Source organism: Petaurus breviceps, unplaced genomic scaffold (genome assembly GCF_028583685.1).
Source record: "Petaurus breviceps papuanus isolate PSGF00001 unplaced genomic scaffold, PetGlider_PUasm1.0 181, whole genome shotgun sequence".
In the NCBI taxonomy this organism is placed as follows: domain Eukaryota; kingdom Metazoa; phylum Chordata; class Mammalia; order Diprotodontia; family Petauridae; genus Petaurus; species Petaurus breviceps.
The window spans coordinates 6889481-6905471 of NW_027185784.1; the positions used below are offsets into that span (position 1 = coordinate 6889481).

Below are 15991 nucleotides of genomic sequence, written 5' to 3' on the forward strand. Positions count from 1 at the left end.
GCCAGGAAAACAATATGCATCCTACAACAATGAAAATGAAAAAAAAAAACAACAACCCAACTTCAACACAACCTGAACAAATAATGACTGTGTAATTATAATGATCAAACTCTCATAAAGGAGAAAATGTGCCTAGCTCCCCTCTGTAGAGGCAAGAGACCATGGATGTGAAACCCTGCAGATACTGTCAAACTTAACTGATATATATATGGGAGTTTTACTGACCTGTTTTTTTTTTCTTTTTTCTTTTCAATTTTCTATTCTTTGTCATGAGGTCTGGATGAGTGTGATATACATTTCTGAAATATTTCTGAATCCAGGGGATCAGAGGATGCATTTATGCATCTTAGAGAAGGGTTGGCTCTCTGGAAAGGGGATGAGAAAGCAGTATGTTTGGAAATGATGTTAATGTAAAGACAAAAAATGTCAATAAAAACCTCAGAAAATCACTAAATATTTTAGAATATTTTATTATAATAATTACATGAAGTTAGTTATATCTCAGAGGCATATTACATTATTATAATTTATATTACATATATACTTAAATATTAGATTAAATCTTCTGCAACCATAGTATCAAAAATCCGATAGCAAATTTCCTGCTCCACTTTATTTCTGACATTATAAGATTTCACAAAACATTCCAACCAGGGGTATTCGCCTAGGAAAAAAAAAAAGTTTACCATTAAAACTAAGAACAAAAAAATCAAAATACAAAGCCAAATATAGTAAAAAACTGAAAAAACTAACATATAAAATCAGCTGGTCAAATAAGTTTTAAACTTTTTTAAAATTAGTTTTATTTATTCAAAATAATTTACTCAAAACAGTTGCTCAATACATGTAATGGTTTTGAAGACATCAAGTAATGTACTCATTTTTCTTTTTTATAAAAGAAAGATAGTTCTGCTAGAAGACTAAAACATTGCCACTAGGGAGCCAGTAGCCATTATCCAGATCTAATTGCCAGAAATTAACTTCTTATATCTTCAACTAGTATATTCTATCACTTTTATCATTACTTTTAGAATATAAGTTCTTCAAGGGTGGAGTCTTTCCACTTTTGTACTTGTATATCCAACATCTAGCACATAGTAGGCCACTTGTTGAATGATTCCTAATCAATAATATTGTATTGCTGTTCTCATAGCTCCATTATAGCCATCACCATTTTGACTGCCAATGGATACCTCTACTTCAGGCCAATCTAAACAAGTCTCCCTTCAGGTGGATCTAACACATGAATGAAGTCAGTATAGTAGTGCATGGTGGTATATCTAAGCCAGAGACATAAAAAACCATCCAGATAATTCCCATAAATAATAATGAAATTTTCAGATGCCAATAGCTGGTGAAAATTATTTTCAAGTTCTCGTTGTCAGTAAACTTTTCTCAAAAGTTGTGGGTTACTATTACTTTATTAACACTGTCACTCTCACCACTACATTTGACTTACTTTAAGAGACTGATAGACTGTGATAGAATATTGGACTTGGAGTCTAAAAGGGCTAGGTTCATATCCCTGCCTCAAACACTTGTTAGCTATGTGACTCTGGGAAGGCACTTTATCTCTGGGGGCTCAATTTCCTCAACTGTAAAATGAAGAGGTTGGACTTGATAACCTCAAAGCATTTTTGCAGCTCTAATTCTATGATCCCCAAAAATAAACATACATAATTTACAAGAAAGTCTTTAAGTATTCTTGGGAACCATGACTGGCACAGTGTGTGTTGATTACTGAACAACTGGCATATACAGCCCAAATTTATGTTTCACTGAAGATAAACTGAGCTGCATTCCTCCATGAAGTACTATTACTATTACATTTGCATATCACTTTGAAGTTCGCAAAGTACTTTATATACATTACAGGTTTCAAAATGCAATTCAGGTAACTTGTGTTTCCTATGAAATATATCTTCCATGATTTCAAAAAATTTATAAACTAACTACCAACTTTTGATCCACAGGTAGCTGCAAAAGCATGTTGAAGACATGTGATAACTGATAATAATTTTGTGTCAATGCCATTTGTGGATGATCATAAGCTTAGAGCTGGAAGAAACCTTAAAGGACATAAAAGTCAATTGCTTTGCTTCACAGATGAAGAAATCGAGGCCCAGAGAGGTTAAGAGATTTGCCCATGGTCACCCAGCTAGTGAATATCTGACGTAGGATTTGAACCCAGGTATTCCTGGCTCTAAGTCCACCATTCCATGAAAAATCGTACTATGATCCTTTAATAAAAAGCTTAAGGATTATTTTTAAAATTATAATAAAAAATTTATAAAGAATATCTTTCTCCCCCCATAAGACAGATTCATTCCATGATAGAACATAAGCTCTGAGAACTGGGTCTTTATATCTCTAGGGCCTAACATAGTACTTGAAACACAGGAGCCAGTAATTAATGTTTGCTATTTGATTGATATAAATAACACAGCTGTACTTTTTATTTTAGATCTTTCTGATAGAAGGGTTCACAGGAAAGAAAACTGACACAGCACTTGAGTCTTGCTCAAGTGTCAGTTCCTTCAGTTTTCTCCACTTGGGAGAAAGTCTTTCTTTCACTCCTTGGGGGGAAATGTTCTGAGGAGAGGGGTGGGCTCATATTCTGTCTCTGCTTCCCTAGAGGTTAGGATGGTGCCTGCACACAAGAGATGCTTGGTAAATGTTTGCTTGGTCGAACTTGGAAGTCCAAGATATTAGTTTCAGAGGTCAATGTTAACTCAGACTGAATTTAGAGTCTGGGACAGGCGTATTTGGGAGAGGAACTATTAAAACCCATCAAAATAATAATTGATTATACATTATAACACACCTTTATAAAATAAAGATGCAACTTTACAAAAAAGCAAGGAAAAATGACATGAGTTAACATTTTGTTCATTTTATTTTGAAAAGATAAGGTGAAATTCTGAAAATACGATTGCCTACCAATTTTTTTTCCTGGCGGACAAAGCATGTACATGATCATTTCCATATTTTTCTGAAGGTCATCACTGTTTAGAATCTCTGATGCAGGGATTTGAAAAAAATTTTCCTTAAGAGAGATGAGAAAGGTTTATACCAGAACATTAGGGAACAGTCATTTTATATTCACCTTCTGTAGTTAATGTAGACATTTTAACATTTCTAAATTGCCTGAAGCACTCTAGGGTTTATCATTTAAAAAATAATCTATACATTTAAAATTAATGACTGGACAAAATTCAAGCTCTGACTTACTACTTTAAAATATTACTATTAAACTTGTAACAATCTGAAACAGGACAACTGAATTTCTTTACAAATTCTGGGATTCAGAAACATTCATCTCAATTGAAAAACTTTAATATCTTCAAGTATTCTTTTTATAAGAAATATTCAACAATTATTAGAATTGTGTCATAAGCTATACTATTATATTATTGCGGTTACTGTTGCAGTATTAGAAAAAGGGAGCTCTTCCCTTTATTCTCCCTCCAGAATTCTCTCCTGGCACTCCTAAACTCTAGTCACTAGTAAAGTAGCATTTTTGCTCTCTAATTATTTTTCATCTGAACCTAAAACTTCATTGTAGAGGGCGGACATGAAACTCCTTCAACCAACGCAGGTGAGCTCCTGTTCTGCAATTTATAGAATTAAAAAAATTGTCTGGGTCATTAAAAGTTTAAGTAACTTGCCCAGGGTAACAAAGCCAGTAAGTGAAAAAGATGAATCTTGCACTCAAAGGCTCCATGCAGTCTCAGACACCAAACCAAAAAGACTCCTTACAACCAAAGTAAGTGAAATGCCAGCTACAGTGAATATGCAGTAGATTACAACCATTCTGCAGCTAGGTACTTGACTTATAGTTAGGGTGAATAGTTCCTATAGGAATACTTAAATCCTATGTAGTAGTTAAGAGAAGTGATGGTCATCCCTCATATCTTCCACACTCTTTCTCTTTCTGTAACATTTTCACTAATAGCTGACATTCACAAATTTTCATTAACCAATGCTTTCAAGCTTATTAATTTTATATAAGAATGAGAAAAACAGGTTTTTCCAGATCACATGAGGAACAAGATGGCAGATTAGACATGTCCTCTAATCCCCACCTCTCAAACCTCTCCAAGACAGAAATTATATGCCAAGGGTAAAGCAACTTCAACAGTGTTTATGGTTCAGTTTTTCTGGAATTCAATTAAAAAAAAAACCAAAAACAAACCAGACACTTTTTTTTTTTTTAAAGCAATCAGGGTTAAGTAACTTGCTCAAGGTTACATGGCCAGTTATTTCCGGGTGCGGTGCTAAGTATCTGAGCCTGGATTTGATCCCCAGGTCATCCCAACACTGGAGCCAGTGCTCTTACTCACTGAGCCACCTCGCCGCCCCAAACCAGACACTCTTAATGACCCAGTCATGTGGGTAACTGTGTAGCACTCCACCAAGCCTGAAGGAAGAAGTATAGCACCCAGCTGGTGCCAATTCTGATCATCCAAAAGTCATTTAGGGCAGAGACTTAGATGGTTAACCATGAAATGCCCAGTGTGGGAAGAAACTGAGATGCTTTGAGATTTAGTCCCTCTAAGAAAACCACAATCTGAGAGTAGAGTCAGGAAGTGAATTATAAGGAACATAAGGGGTGGGGGGAGAGAAGAGTGGGGAAAACACAGTCAATCTAAGTAAATATATTCTGATTAACTAAGAATTCACAAGGTCTGTTACTTACACAGTCCATTAGGTATACTTTCAGGGTTCCTGTTCCATCATCAAGAGTAAATGTCATAACAAATACATATTGGAGTGGTACAATGCCCAGTGCTAGTGAGGGGAAAAAATGATTAAGTTTTATGTATTCATTATTTACTGTTACAATCAAGGCTAATTTGTATATTGATATAAAAAAGTGAGTATACTTATCCTTACCTCATTAACGCTATTTTAAAGTTAGCACTTGCTTTTCAAGTAGTTTTAACTTGGAATAATCGCTATAAAACAGAATAGTGATGCCTGACACCCTGTGTAAGCAACTTGGCTAGCTTTCAGTGTAAACAGCTACATCATTTTCATTTAAAGTCCTCCTTCAATGCTTTTTTTCCTGACTTGGGGGTGACTTAGGTAACCTGGTTAGATCCTAGGTTACCTAAAGCAGCAGCAAAAGAACACAAGTTAGAAGGACTTCAAGTATGGGCTTTGCAATACAGTAACAGTATTTGTTACCTAGACCACTAAAGTTATGGTCAGAAAGACCCATCATTGTAGGGCTGGTCATCAGGATTAAATGTTTTTGGCCCCAGAAACTCGCAATTATGAAAATATGAATTCTTAAAGCACCTAAGTATTAATATTATTGTAAATTAACTTGGACATCAATTGTTAATTAAAAGGTACTAAGATGTTTTTATTTGTGAAATCTATCAAATTATCTTTGCCCTTTGCTGCATACCATGAGGAGTACAAACCTAAAATGTTCTACAAACTGTCCTGTGATGATTCTATAAAACCTGTAAATTTTCTTTGTTATCATATAGGCAAATGGGGTCATCAATGATTTGTTTAAAAGTCTAAGAATGGTAGATGGGTAAAAAAAGTCAAAAGCTAGGATGTTGGCATTTGGCAAGGTTAGAAAAAAAAATGACAGAACTTGTACTGATAAGGGTACCATAAATTATCATTAATACTTTATGTTCTTAGAAATAGGAGATTTATTCAGTAGAAGATACTTATTACTCACAACGAATGTTTATAGAATTAATGAACCTTGCATTTTTGGGGACTGCAGAAAAGCCTAAAAAAAAAATCAAATTTAAAGTAAATGAAAAATGGAGAGGAAAATTAGCATACTTAACAAATATTTATTTATTTCCCCTATGTACTGACAATGAGCAGGGGATTTTGCTAGGTTCTAGGAAGATTAATGTGAATTAGTGAAAAAATCCGTACCAAGGCTGCAGAAGACACAAAGTTGGCAGGGATGTTTCAAACAACTGTCTAAGAGGAAATTCAACGTCCCACACTTAGGTTTCCAAAAAATAAATTGACTAAAAATGTTTGAAAAATTTGTTTTCAATTGCTTTATGTATTCCAACTACAATCTTGATTACCCTACTGATTAACACTATGAAGAAAGAGTTCACCGAGCAAAGAGAACCTACACTCACCTTCCCCCAAATTACAAATAGTGAAGTCCTAACTAATCAAGTATTCTTAGTATTGCTGTACTTTGAAAGTTACAATTACAAGCTAAGAAAACACTACCTAACCTTGGGCAATGCAAACAGGTGTCCACGAGGCTTCTTTAACAAGAGAATTCAGATTCTGCATGGACTTCAATTTAGAACACTGCTTGCACCTGATATGGAAAATAAAATTCTGATTAGTATATATTCAAAATTTCAATATTGTTCACTCGCTATGAGCAATGTATTATGATAGGTACCAGGGGAGATACAAGATTATTACATAATCTACCCTCACAGACTTTGTAATTTGCAACAGGGATATGACAAATAACCGTATCTGGATTGAAACTCTATCCTGAGCTCCAGTCGTATATCATTAAATGCCTGCAGAATATCTATAGCTGGATATCCCACTGACACCCAAAATTCGACATGAACAAAACTGAATTCATTGTTTCTCTTCTTAAATCTATCCCTCCTCCAAACTTCTCTATTTCTGTTGAAGCTCTTTCCAGGCTATCAGTTTTACTATTAATAACTATATAGATTATGCTGTGACATTGGCTGTGAAGATGTATCTCTTTAATACTCTTTCACCCATACCACTTGTAGGACTGTAGAAAAGAACCAGAAACTCAGAGGATGCCTATCAATTTGTAAATGGTTGAACAAACTGGTGCTGTTTATCCTTCATTTTGAAGAGGACCAATGACATCACAGTTTCAGGCCTTGACTTGCACATGAATTGTACTTAAATGAGGCAGAACTGCACAAAGTCATCAGCCTCTCTCTTCTGGAGTCACGAAGGTTTAGTGGCAAGACAAAAGTCAAGACAACTGGCAAAGGCCCAGCATCCAGTGGATGACCAAGCACTAAGTGCTCCACAGCACCTGCTTCAGTCACTTTCACGGCCGCTGGAACAAATCATTCTCATCTGCCCATACAACTGAAGGAAGTCTTCATAGATGCAGGGAAGACATCCTCCAAATCCTCTCAAATCAACATGAGTTATACTCAACCCAGTTCATAGTCTGTCTGCTGACATGGTCTTAGTGTGGTGTGGCCAATATAAATGCTACTGCTTCTTGGAGCCACAGGTGAGAGTTGGTCGAATCAAATGGACACCAAAGATAGATAGATAAGCAGCCCTGAAAAAGGCTCAGCAAGCCATCCATCTCAGATTATGATACAATAAAAATTGTATGTAATAAAGGGCCAAGGAAGGACAGACTAAAAACTAATTGGAAACTAAATAATTTAATCCTAAAGAATGAATGGGTTAAACAAGACATTATAGAAACAATCAGTAACTTCATTCAAGAGAATGACAATAATGAGACTTGTGGGATGCAGCAAAGCAGTGCCTCTGAATGCATACATGAATAAAATAGAGAAAATGGAGGTCAATAAACTGGGCATGCAACTGAAAAAGCCAGAAAAAGAACAAATTGAAAATACCCAATTAGGGTGCAGAATCAAGATGGAGGAGTAGAAGTATGACCTCTGAGCGGCTCCAGCTTCCACCTTCCCCAATCAATGTAAAAAGGGGACTCTGAATAAACTTTGGAGCTGCAGAAGACACAAAATGACACACAGAAGCTAACCTCCCTCTGAGGACAGCCCGGCAGGCCGGCAGGAATAGTCCAGCGCAGCACTCTGGGAGCAGAGCCTGGGCCCACATGAGCCAGAAGTTTTAGCCCCAGGGCAGGCCTGAACAGCCACCGGCCGGAGGGACTCCAGATCAGCAGAATTATCAACACATAGATGCGAAGGACAAAGTGAGAGGTCAGTGCAGTCTGGACTTTGGGACCCAGTAAGTGGCAGTGTGTTGGATTTTGACCCCGGGGTGAGAAGCCGCTGAGATACCAGCACAGCCAGCCAGTGCCACATGGAAGCTTCAGCTCCTGGCTTGCAGAGCGTAGGGGGACCAAGCGACCAGTCTGAGGGGTAATTGCTCTTGCTTTAACCTGCTTGGATCTGGATTGCAGTCTAGGGTAGAGGTGCTGGGGCATGTGTCCAGCTTGCCAGAGCCTGTGGAGGCCTCAGAGAGGGCATCCATCTAATACCTCCAGCAGCTGAGAAAACCCCAGCTCCCTTGTCTGGTGACAGAGTCCTACTGTGGCAAAAAGCCCAGGGGTCAAGTGACTGAGGGGCGACATGATCAGGCAAAGGAAAAAAAAAAGACAGAAGATTCCAACATTAGACTCCTATTTTGGGGACAAAAAGGAGCAAAGAATGGAACAGGAGGAAGACAGTGAAGTCAGAACTCCTGCACCAAAAGCTTCAAAGGAAAATAGGAGCTGGTTACAGGCCATGGAGGACCTTAAGAAGTAGATAAGAGAAGTGGAGGAAAAACTGGGAAGAGAAAAGAGAACAATGCAAGAAAATTATGAAATGAGAGTCAACAGCCTGACTGAGGAAAATAACACCTTAAAAAACAGACTAACTCAAATGGCAAAAGAGACTCAAAACGGCAATGAGGAGAAGAATGCCTTTAAAAGCCGAATTTGCCAGATGGAAAAAGTATCTCAAAAGCTCAATGAGGAGAATCATTGCTTCAGAATTAGATTGGAGCAAATGACTTTATGAGAAATCAAGATGCTGTTAAACAGATCCAAACAAATGAAAGAATAGAAGGCAATGTGAAATATCTCATGGAAAAAACCACTTACCTGGAAAATAGATCCAGGAAAGATAATTTTAAAATTATTGAACTACATGAAAGCCATGATAAAAGTAAGAACCTAGAAATCATCCTCCAGGAAGTTCTCAAAGAAAACTGCCCCGATGTTTTAGAACCAGAGGGCAAAATAGAGGTTGAAAGAATCCACCGATCACCTCCTGAAAAAGATCCCAAAAAAGAAAACTCCTAGGAATATTATAGCCAGGTTCCAGAATTCCCTGATTAAGGGGAGAATATTACAAGCAGCAGGAAGAAACAATTTGAATATTGTGGAAACACAATCAGGATAACCCAGGATCTGGCACCTTCTACACTGAGGGATCAAAGGGCCTGGAATGTGATATTCCGGAGGTCAAAGGATCTGGGATTAAAACCAAGAATCACCTACCCAGCAAAACTGAGTATCATGTTCAGGGGAAAATATGGTCATTCAGTGGAATAGAGGACTTTCAAGCATTCTTGATGAAAAAACCAGAGTTGAATAGAAAATGTGACATTCAGATACAAGAAGCAAAAGAAGCATGAGAAGGTAAACAGGGAAAAGAAATCATAAGGAACTTATCAAAGTTGAACTGTTAACATTCCTACATGGAAAAACAATAATTGTAACTGATGAAACTTTTCTCAGTAGTTGAAGGGAATAGAAATATATATGTGTCTATATATGATGGTATATGGGCATATGAATACATATGTGAGTGTGTGTATATATGTTTACAGGTATACGTAGATAGAGGGCACAGGACCAATTTAACAGGAAGGGATGATACTTAAAAGGTGAAATTAAGAGGTGAGAGAGGAATATAATGAGAGGAGATGGGGAGAGAAAGAATGGGGTAAACTATCTCATATAGAAGAAGCAAGGGAAAATGGTTACAATGGAGGGGAAGAATAGGAAGGCAAAAGGGAATGGGTCAAACTTATTCCCATTGAATTTGGCTTGAGAGGGAATGACATACACACTAAATAGGGTATCTCACCCTCCAGGAGAGTAGTGGGGAAGGGAATGAGAGGGGGGATGATGAAAGGGAGGGCAAGTTCGGGGAGAGGGAGGTCAGAAGCATCCACTTTTGAAAAGGGACAGGATCAAGTAGAGAATAGAAAATATGGCAGGTGGTATAGGAGGGAGGGAAATATAGTCAGTCTTTTACAATATATCTACTATGATATTGTTTTGAATTAGCTACACATGTACAACCTATACTGAACTGCTTATCTTCCCAGTAAGGGTGGGTGACAAGGGAGGAAGGGTATGAATCCGGAAATCAAAGTTTTAAAATCAAATGTTTAAAAACATATATGTACTATTATTAATACTATTTTACATGTAATTGGGAAATAAGATATACAGGCACTGGGGCATAGAGATCCACCATGCCCTACTGGAAAAGTCAAAAGGGGTATGGGAGAAAATATGGGAGAGGGCAGATTGGAGGAGGGGATATCCTGTGGAACTGCTATTTTGGGGCAGTGGGTAGGGGAAAAACGGGGAGAAAATTTGTAACTCAAACTCTGGCGGAAATGAATGATGTAAATAAGAAGTTAATAAAGCATTTGAAAAATGGGAAAAAAAAAAGAAAATACCAAATTAAATAGTAAATTAGAAATACTGAAAACCAAAGGAGAGATTAATAAAATTGAAATTAAGAAAACTATTGAATCAATACATAAAACTAAGAGTTGGTCTTATGGAAAAAAAATTGATAGACCTTTAGACAAATGATAAAAATAAAAGAAGAAAACCAAATTACGAGTACCAACAATGAAAAGAGTGAATCTACCTCCAATGAAGAGGAAATTAAAACAATAATTAGGAATTATTTTGCCCAATTGTATGCACATAAATTTGACTATCTTAGTGAAATGGATGAATATTTACAAAAATATAAATTGCCCAAATTACCTGAAGAGGAAGTAAATTATTTAAATAATACCATCTCAGAAAAAGAAATTGAACAAGCCATCAATGAACTCCCTAGGAAAAAATCTCCTGGGCCAGATGGATTTGCTAGCGAACTCTATCAGACATTTAAAGAACAATTGATTCCAATACTTTACAAACTATTTGGGAAAACTGGAGGACAAGTCCCACCAAATTCTTTTTATGACACAAATATGGTACTGATACCTAAAATCAGGAAGAGACAAAATGGAGAAAGAATATTATAGACTAACTTCCCTCATGAATATAGATACAAAATTTTTAAATAAAATATTAGCGAAAAGAGTACAGCAACTTTTCCCGAGAAAGACACTTTGGTCAGGTAAGATTTATTCCAGGAATGCAAGGATGGCTCAATATTAGGAAAACCATTAGTATAATTGATCATGTAAACAACAAAACTAGTAGAAACCATATGATTATCTCAATAGATGCAGAAAAGGCTTTTGACAAAATACAACACCCATTCCTATTAAAAACAATAGAAAGAATAAGAATAAATGGAGTATTCCTTAAAATAATAAGCAGCATCTATATAAAACCATCAACAAGTATTATATGTAATGGGTATAAGCTAGAAGTATTTCCAATAAGATCAGGGGTGAAACAAGGATATCCACTATCACCCCTCTTATTCAATTTGGTACTAAAAATGTTAGCAGTAGCAGTAAGAGAAGAAAAAGAAATTGAAGGAATCAAATTAGGCCAAGAACAGACTAAGCTATCACTCTTTGCAGATGATATGATGATATACTTAAGAGAATCAAGTAAAAAACTACTTGAGATAAATAAATTTGGCAAAGTTGCAGGATATAAAATAAACCCACATACATCCTCAGCATTCCTATATATTTCTAATGAAAGCCAACAGCAAGAGACAGAAAGAAAAATCCCATTTAAAGTTACTGTAGACATTATAAAATATTTGGGAATCTACCTGCCATAACCCAGAATCTATATGGACACAATTATAAAACACTTTTCACACAAATGAAGTCAGATCTAAATAACTGGGAAAAACATAAGTTGCTCATGGCTAGGTCGAGCTAATATAATAAAAACAGTAATTTTACCTAAATTAATATACATATTTAGTGCCATACCAATCAATGTACCAAAAAATTACTTTATAGAGCTAGAAAAAATAGTAACAAAATTCATTTGGAAGAACAAAAGGTCCAGAATATGAAGGGAATTAATGAAATAAATGCTATGGAAGGTGGTCTAGTCATACCAGATGTTAATCTGTATTATAAAGCAGCAGTCATCAAAACTACTTGTTACTGGCTGAGCAATAGAGAAGTGGATCAATGGAATAGATTGGGTACACAAGACAGCAGTGAATGACTGTAGTAATCTACTGTTTGAAAAACCCAAGTTTTGGGGATAAGAACCCACTATTTGACAAAAACTGTTGGGAAAACTGGAACACAGTATGGCAGAAATTGGGCATAGACCAATATCTAACACTGTACACCAAAATAAAGTCAAAATGTGTGCATGATCTATGTATAAAGGCTGATACTGCAAGCAATCTGGGAGAGCAAGGAATAATTTACCTGTCAGATCCATGAAGAGGGGAAGATTTTATGATGAAACAGAGTTAGAGAGCACTATAAAATGCAAAATGGATAATTTTGATTACATCTAAATTGAAAAGTTTCTGTACAAATAAAGCCAATGTAAGCAAGATTAAGAGGGAAGAGGAAAATTGGGAAAGAATTTTTACAACCAGTGTGTCTGATAAAGGCCTTATTTCTAAAATATACAGAGAACTGAGTCAAATCTATAAGAATACAAGTCATTCCCCAATTGATAAATGGTCAAAGGATATGAACTGGTAGTCTTCAGAGAAGAAATTAAAGATATCTATAAGCATTTGAAAAAATGCTCTAAATCACTACTGATTAGCGAAATGCAAATCAAAACAATTCTGAGGTACCACATCTCACCAGTGAGATTGGCTAAGATGACAAAATAGGAAAATGATAAATGCTGGAGAGGATGTGGAAAAATTGGAATACTAATGCATTGTTGGTGGAGTTGTGAATTTATTCAACTATTCTGGAGAGCAATTGGGAACTATGCCCAAAGGGCTATAAATAAGTGCGTACCCTTTGAGCCAGCAATACCACTTCTAGAGTTGTATCCCAAAGACATCATAGAAGTGGGAAAAGAATCTGTATGTACAAAAAAATAGGAGCTCTTTTTGTGGTGGCAAATAATTGGAAATCAAGGGGATGCCCATCAGATGAGGAATGGCTAAACAAGCTGTGGTATATGAATGTAATGGAATACTATTTTGCTATAAGAAATGAGGAGCAGACAGACTTTTAATAACCTGGAGAGACTTAAATAAACTGATGCTGAGTGAGGAGAGCAGAACCAGGAGGACTTTGTACACAATTACAGACACATTGTATGTGTAACAGCTAACTTTGATAGACTGGGCTCCTCTAGGCTATGCAAGATTATAAGACTACTCCAAAAGACTCATGACGGAAAGGGATATCCACATCCAGAGAAAGAACTAGAGTCAGAATGTGGATTGAAGCAAACCACTTGCTCTCTCTCTTTTTTTGGTTTTATTTCTTCTTTCTCATTGTTCACTCCATTTGTTATAATCCTTCTTTACAACTTGACTAAAGTTTAATGTGAAGGTATTTGTAGATCCTATATTTGATTGCATGCTGTCATGGGGGGTAGGGGGGAGGAGAGAAAGGGGGAGAACATTTGAAACTCAAGGGACTAAGAAATTAAATTTTGTAAACTAAAAGTAAATAAATAAATTTAATTTAAAAAAAGGATAGGACCTTATTTTATGTGATAATAGAGACATGAGTTACTAAATGAAAAATGGTATTTATATGGCTTCTAATTACACACAATTTTAGAGTTTGTAAACATACCCATAGTGCCATGTTTTCCCTTGTATGAGGAATGGAACTGACAGATCGTGGATAATGAGGTCTTCTTGGCTGGATTTCACAGGAATAACACCTTTAAACTTTTTTGAGAGTTGATAAATTTCACTCAGTATTCCTCCTATTAAAAGGAAAAGTGATTTCTTAAGATAGTATTATAGCAGTATCTTGTTTTGTTTACCATGTAAGTTTTTCCCAGTTCTTTTCATCATTTTAGAATTAGTACCTATAATTAAATGTAAGACAGGAAAGATATTGAAATATATTAACTTAATACATGAATTAAGGTTAAAGAGCAAACAGGGCAATCAGGGAAGAAACACTAAGCCTTTCAGAATAATTTATTTTAGCAATCATATAAAACTTCAAATGAGTCATATGCATATGAAGTTTTATCATATTATGAACAATTCTAAAATTAATATAATTTGTCATAACAATAATCATTTTTATTAAATGACTAAATTACATGTTCTCTAAAAGCACCAGCCCCAGCGTCGGGAGACCCGGGATTGGTTCTGGCCTCAGATACTTGGCATCCACACAAAATAACTGGCCATGTAACCTTGAGCAAGTTACTTAAGCCCAATTGCTTTAAACAATAAATGATTTTTTTAAAAAATTACATGTTCTGTTACACACACACGAAAATGAAATTACATTTTTCTATGAGTAAATCATTAAGGTATAAGGAGTTACAAGTGGCACAAGGAATTTTTTAAATCTTAAATTTTTAAATCTTCAATAATATTAAAATTAATTTTAATAGATTAATATTTCTTCCACTCTTGTTCTTCTCACAAAGTAGCATAATGCTAGAGCTGGAATGAGGAAACATGGATTCAAATCCTACCTCTGTAACTTACTAGATGTTTGATATTGGGCAAGACACCTTTTCTGAGCTGCCATCTGCTCATCTGTAATTTGGGACAAATACTGATAGTAACTACTACTACAAAAATTCTCCCAATTTTTATTTAATCCTTTTCAAACCTAATTATCTAAATCTGTAATTTAGAGACTTAATCCTACAGCCATAACAGCTCATATTTAAAATTTTGTTTTGTTTTGTTTTTTTGGTCAGCCAATAGTTCTTCCCTTCAATTGAGAGCAACATTTTTTCCTTAATACTGCAAAGACCCATGTTTGTCCACTGTTTACTACTAGGGCTGTTATTGGCACTGTAACATTATTGACATTGTCAGCAGGATTCTATGGAACCCTGGGAAGCTAGCCATAACACTAGGAAACTGCTGTGCGTGCCACTCATCATTTTGTTCAGAATAAAGGCTCAGTGTTTGACAGTCAACTGGTACTATGGAGAAGGTGGGGTAGTTCAGGCTGGTAGTAGATACAATATAATCTTCAGTAGTATAAGATATGCAGAGAATCTTAACCTTCCCATTAGACAGTGAGAAATCTTCTATTTTTCATATTTTTATCTTAGTAGAAAAACCTATCTTATAGCACAAGTAATCTATGTTCAAGAGATGGAATAAGTTATATCACTGAAAAATTTATGATCATAACAAGGCGTGGAATGACAAGAGTGTAGGAAAACAGATAAACTGATCAATGCTTCCTAGTATAAAATGCTCAAAGTATAAAAAGACCCTAACCTTCAACATACTGAATGGATTTTCTATGAAATATATATGGAAAAATGTTGAAATGAAATATAACATAGCAAAGATCACTTCTTTTTCATTACAACAATGCCTACAGTAAATCAGCCCCTGCTGTCTAATGTGATTTTTCAAGAAATGCTACTAGAGACATCTACATTCCAAAAATACTTCTGGAACTGTATCTCCTGGACTACTATTAATCACAATAAAGAAAGGGGGCATCCTTTCTTTATATAGTGGTTTGAGATGGCCGTGGAGTAAGAAAGATCTGGCTTTATATTTTGCTTCTGAAACACACTAGCTATTATGACTGAGCACTGGGCCAATCAGTACCTTAGACCAGAGGGTTAATCTAAAACTCCCAAGTGTGGCTAAAATGTAACTGGGAAATGTTTAACAAAAGAAAAAATATATATATAAGAGCATAAATAATGTTAAAATGTATGGCTTTCCAAGTTAATATGTGGCTGCAGGGATTCATTTCTATTTGAGACTCCTGTCCTAGGTAATATTTTAAGCTACAAATGAATTGCTGATCTTATTGATGGAAGGAGTTTCTACTCATAAATTCTTTATATGGATATAGTTTGGGACTCGAGTTTTCCCATCTGTAAAATGAGAATAAAAATAGTACCTATATTACATGGTTGTTATCAGGATTA

The 15991-nt window shown here is 35.7% G+C and overlaps 1 protein-coding gene across 4 annotated transcripts in view; it reads right to left on the reverse strand.

Moving 5' to 3' along the window:
* Positions 1-454: 454 nt before the first annotated feature.
* POT1 (protection of telomeres 1) overlaps positions 455-15991 on the reverse strand; it is a 99389-nt gene continuing 83852 nt past the window's right edge. For 3 of the 4 annotated variants that reach the window (XM_069087132.1, XM_069087133.1, XM_069087134.1), the window contains exons 16-21: positions 13687-13822; positions 6234-6322; positions 5705-5758; positions 4700-4791; positions 2941-3046; positions 455-664 (exon numbers count right to left, since the gene is read on the reverse strand). In XM_069087132.1, the coding sequence (XP_068943233.1) occupies positions 552-664; positions 2941-3046; positions 4700-4791; positions 5705-5758; positions 6234-6322; positions 13687-13822 (590 nt within the window). In that variant the 3' untranslated portion in view covers positions 455-551. The remainder of the gene's footprint in view (positions 665-2940; positions 3047-4699; positions 4792-5704; positions 5759-6233; positions 6323-13686; positions 13823-15991) is intronic. The other variant, XM_069087135.1, reaches the window with a different exon arrangement.